We start from the raw sequence: 4,129 nt of genomic DNA on the forward strand, positions 1-4,129 counted from the left end.
CCCGCCACAACGCCCGGCTATTTTTTGGTTGCAGCCGTCATTGTTGTTTGGCGGGTCCGGGCTGGGGATTCGAACCCGCCACCTTGGGTGTACGTGGCTGGCGCCTTAGCCGGTTGAGCTATAGGCGCCGAGCCTAAATATCAAAAATTTAAAAAGCTATTCATTTATAGAAAGACTACTTTGAGGATACATAACAGATTATGTATCTGTGAAGTGGAAGATTAGGAAGATAGAGTAATTTTAAAATTTAGTTTTTCAAATAAATTTGTGATTTAAAGTTTTTATTTTTAAAATTTTTACAGTGAGTTCTATGAGTATCATGCACTAATGATGGAAGAAGAAGGAGCAGTAATTGTTGGGCTCCTGGTCGGCCTGAATGTGATAGATGCCAATCTGTGTGTGAAGGGAGAAGATTTAGACTCACAAGTAAGTAGAAGTGATCAGTACCAAAGCAGAGTATTTTCAGTTTGCACATTTTGCCCTTGGTTGGTCCAGGTATCACTTTAACTTGTAAACAGTGCTGTTAAATACTGAAGAACAATTAAGAATGAAATTTATTAAAGGTACTTCTGATACAGTATTATCTCTCTCCTTTAAATAAAGATAACTTTATTTACTTCAGGTTGGAGTGATTGACTTTTCTATGTATTTGAAGAATGAAGAAGATATTGGAAATAAAGAAAGGTATGATTTCCATAAGTTATTTCATATGTTGTATTTTTTTTTTTTTAAGATAGATCTTTACAAAGCAGTATGGGATTCATCTGTGTATTTACAGTGTGCTTTTCTGTCTTCCCCATCCCACTTCTACTTTGTCTCATTTTCACTTCTATCATAACTTTACGAAGCAAATAAGGGAAAAACCACTTAGCAGAAAGAGGCTTCAGTATAAAGTAGGACCTGCAGCGACACAATGATTGAGACCCATTTTAATAAATGTGTTTTGAGATAAAAGAGATGAAAGCTTATTATTCACATGCTTACAAGTGGTGGTTTTTTTTCAAGATATAATTGAACTTAAATTTAAAATACACTAATGGCATTGCTAAGTCTATTATTAGCAAGTAATTTATCCAACAAAGGTTATAGTTAGTAGAGTGCTTACCTGCATTTTTAAAGGAAGATAATGTTATTTTGCCATTATGGTTTTACAATAATTTTAGATGAGTTAAATATTTGTTTTGCATCTGGTAAGTACCTTTCAACTAGTACAAAGCTACTTTTTTCTTCCTTTCTAGGAATGTTCAAATTGCTGCCATATTAGACCAAAAGAATTATGTTGAAGAATTAAATAGACAACTGAAGTAAGTATTTTAGATATTTAGCACGTTTTGCCTTAGGTTTTTGTTTTTCTTCCCTTCTTTTCAGCTTAATCCCATTCCTTTCTTCTGAGTACCTTTGAGGGATGGAGGGGATAGACAGAACATAGAAATTAAGAATACTGAGAATTGGGTGGCGCCTGTGGCTCAAGGAGTCGGGCACTCATATACCGGAGGTGGTGGGTTCAAACCCAACCTCAGCCAAAAACCAAAAAAAAAAAAAAAAAATACTGAGAATTATTGGGAATAAATTTTCAGCAGAAAATGAGAGTCAGATTTTTTAAATAGAATCTTCATTGAATTTAATTAAAAGGTTAAAATTACCACCGTTCTTTTGAGGAAGAAAAGCTAGATAAGGTATAAGTTTATGTTATTTTGATGTTTCAAAAATCCATTTCTCCTACTTTAAAGGGCTTCATGTGTAAATGTGGCTGTCATCTTCTATGGTGGAAGTTTTCTCCTTACAAGGTCAACTGGTCATTGAAGCCATCAGTGAAAACTCTATCTGAGAAGAGTTTCTGAGATCTGTATGTAAAATAGTATAGTGCAGTCATTATAGAAGTATGATGTAGCTGGGACTACAGGCGCCTGCCACAACGCTCGGCTATTTTTTTGTTGCAGTTTGGCTGGGGCTAGGTTTACGTCCGCCACCCTCGGTATATGGGGCTGGTGCCCTACTCAGTGAGCCAGAGGTGCCGCCCTTAAAAGTTATTATTAATAAGATATTTTTAGTACCCTCCTCAAAATCCAGTGTGTATTTTAGCCTTATATCACATTTGAATTTGGATTAGGTACATTTTGAGTGCTTCATAACCACATGTGGCTCATGGCTACCGTACTGGACGGCACAGGTATATTGAATAATATTTGCTACATAATTAGAAATGAATGGACTGTTCTTACTAATTAAATTTAATAAGGCTGGGTATAATGGCTCATGCCTGTAGTCTTAGCACTGTGGGAGGCTGAGGTGGAGGATTGCTTGAGCTCAGGAGTTCGAGATCAGCCTAAGGAAGAGTGAGACCCCATCTCTACTAAAAACCGAAAAAATTAGCCAGGCATCATGGCATGTGCTTGTAGTTCCAGCTATTCAGGAGGTCGAGGCAGGAGAATTGCTTGAGCTCAGGAGTTTGAGGTTGCTGTGAGCAAGGCTGACACTCAGGCACTATAACTTGGGCAACAGAGTCAGACTGTCTCAAAAAAAAATAATAATAATTAATGATTAGTAAAAATGGCTATCTCTGGGTAATAGGATTATGGATATTTTTTTGGGGGGGGGGACAGAGTCTCACGCTGTCACCCTGGTTAGAGTGCTGTGGTATCATAGCTCACAGCAAAAATAATAATAATAATAAAGGGTAATGCCTGTAGCTCAGTCGACAGGGTGTTAGCCAAATACACTGAGGCTAGTGAGTTCGAACCCAGCCTGGGCCAGCTAAAATAACGGTGACAACTGCAATCCAAAAATAGCTGGGCGCTGTGGTGGGCACCTGTATCTTGCTACTTGGGATGCTGAGGTAAGAGAATCACTTAAGCCAGCAATTCTCAATCTGTGGGTTACAATCCATAGGAACTGTATTCAAGGGCCACAGCATTAGGAAGGTTGAAAACCACTGGCTTAAGCCCAAGAGTTCGAGGTTGCTGTGAGCTGTGACACCATGGCACTCTCACTCTACCCAGGGCAACAGCTTGAGACTCTGTCTCAAAAAATATATATATATTTTAAAATATAATTTAAATAATATTTAGTAATCTTCATGTGGAATTTCAATTCTATTTAATTATCAGTTAAATGTAAGAAAGACCCTAAGAAGACAATATAAAATGAGTAGCAACAAGTGGAATTCCAAAAGAAATATTGATTCTTTCACTGGACTTTTTATTGTACTCCCAGACAAATTATTTATCTAAGTTAATGACATTTTCCACACTCAGAAATTTGGACTGGACAATTGGTACATATCAGTCAATATAATGAGTTTAGGTTAATGTATCTTTTCTTGCCTTTGCTAGTTTGCGTGATTTTGAACAAGTTTTTTCTTTATTAATTTCAGCAGCACAGTCAGCAGCCTCCATTCAAGAGTCGATTCATTAGAAAAGTCAAATACTAAGCTGATTGAAGAGGTACTGTCACCCAGTAATGGACATTTTATGGACCTAGTGTTTGTGATCCTTTTCCATTTTAAGTATGAATAAAACAAGTACCTACATACACATACATACATACTTTCCTCATTAAATAGAATACTTGTAATATAGTTGTAATTGATTATGTAAGTTCTAGAGAAAGCACTTTACATATTCTTAGACAAATTTTCCGTTGTGTGAATCTATATCTGAGATACTCAAGTTCTAAAAAAGAGCCCCAGCAATGAAACTCAAACTCTTTTGTGGATAAGCTGTAATTCTCATTTTAAAATCTGGGTATATTTACCTTGTGGAATCACCTATCATCAGAAATTCTTGGGCTAAGTGTGGTGGCTCACACCTATAATCTCAGCACTCTGGGAGGCTGAGGTGGGTGGATTGCTTGAGCTTAGGAGTTCAAGACCAGCCTGAGTAACAGCAAGAGCCCGTCTTTAAAAATAGCTGGGCGTTGTGGCAGGCAGCTGTAGTCCCAGCTACTCGGGGGGTTGGGGGCAGTGAGGCACAAGGATCACTTGAGCTCAAGAGTTTGAGGTTACTGTGAGCTGTGACACCACAGTACTTTACCCAGGGTGACAAAGTGAGATTCTGTACCCCCCCCAAAAAAAATTCTTATTAAAATAATACTGTTGGGGCTCGGCGCCTATAGCTCAACCGGCTAAGGC

General features: G+C 37.8%; 1 protein-coding gene across 6 annotated transcripts in view; it reads left to right on the forward strand.

The window, feature by feature from the left end:
• Positions 1-4,129, forward strand: part of RUFY2 (RUN and FYVE domain containing 2) — a 49,516-nt gene that overhangs the window by 11,798 nt on the left and 33,589 nt on the right. For all 6 annotated transcript variants that reach the window (XR_002771746.1, XM_023509648.1, XM_012801376.1 and 3 more), the window contains 4 exons: positions 303-426; positions 623-684; positions 1,239-1,304; positions 3,374-3,443. Coding sequence is in view for 5 of the 6 variants with exons in the window: in XM_023509648.1 (XP_023365416.1) it covers positions 303-426; positions 623-684; positions 1,239-1,304; positions 3,374-3,443 (322 nt within the window). In the remaining variant the exon portion in view is untranslated. The remainder of the gene's footprint in view (positions 1-302; positions 427-622; positions 685-1,238; positions 1,305-3,373; positions 3,444-4,129) is intronic.

The sequence above is a fragment of the Otolemur garnettii genome, unplaced genomic scaffold (assembly GCF_000181295.1).
Source record: "Otolemur garnettii isolate 467f Iridium unplaced genomic scaffold, OtoGar3 scaffold00008, whole genome shotgun sequence".
In the NCBI taxonomy this organism is placed as follows: domain Eukaryota; kingdom Metazoa; phylum Chordata; class Mammalia; order Primates; family Galagidae; genus Otolemur; species Otolemur garnettii.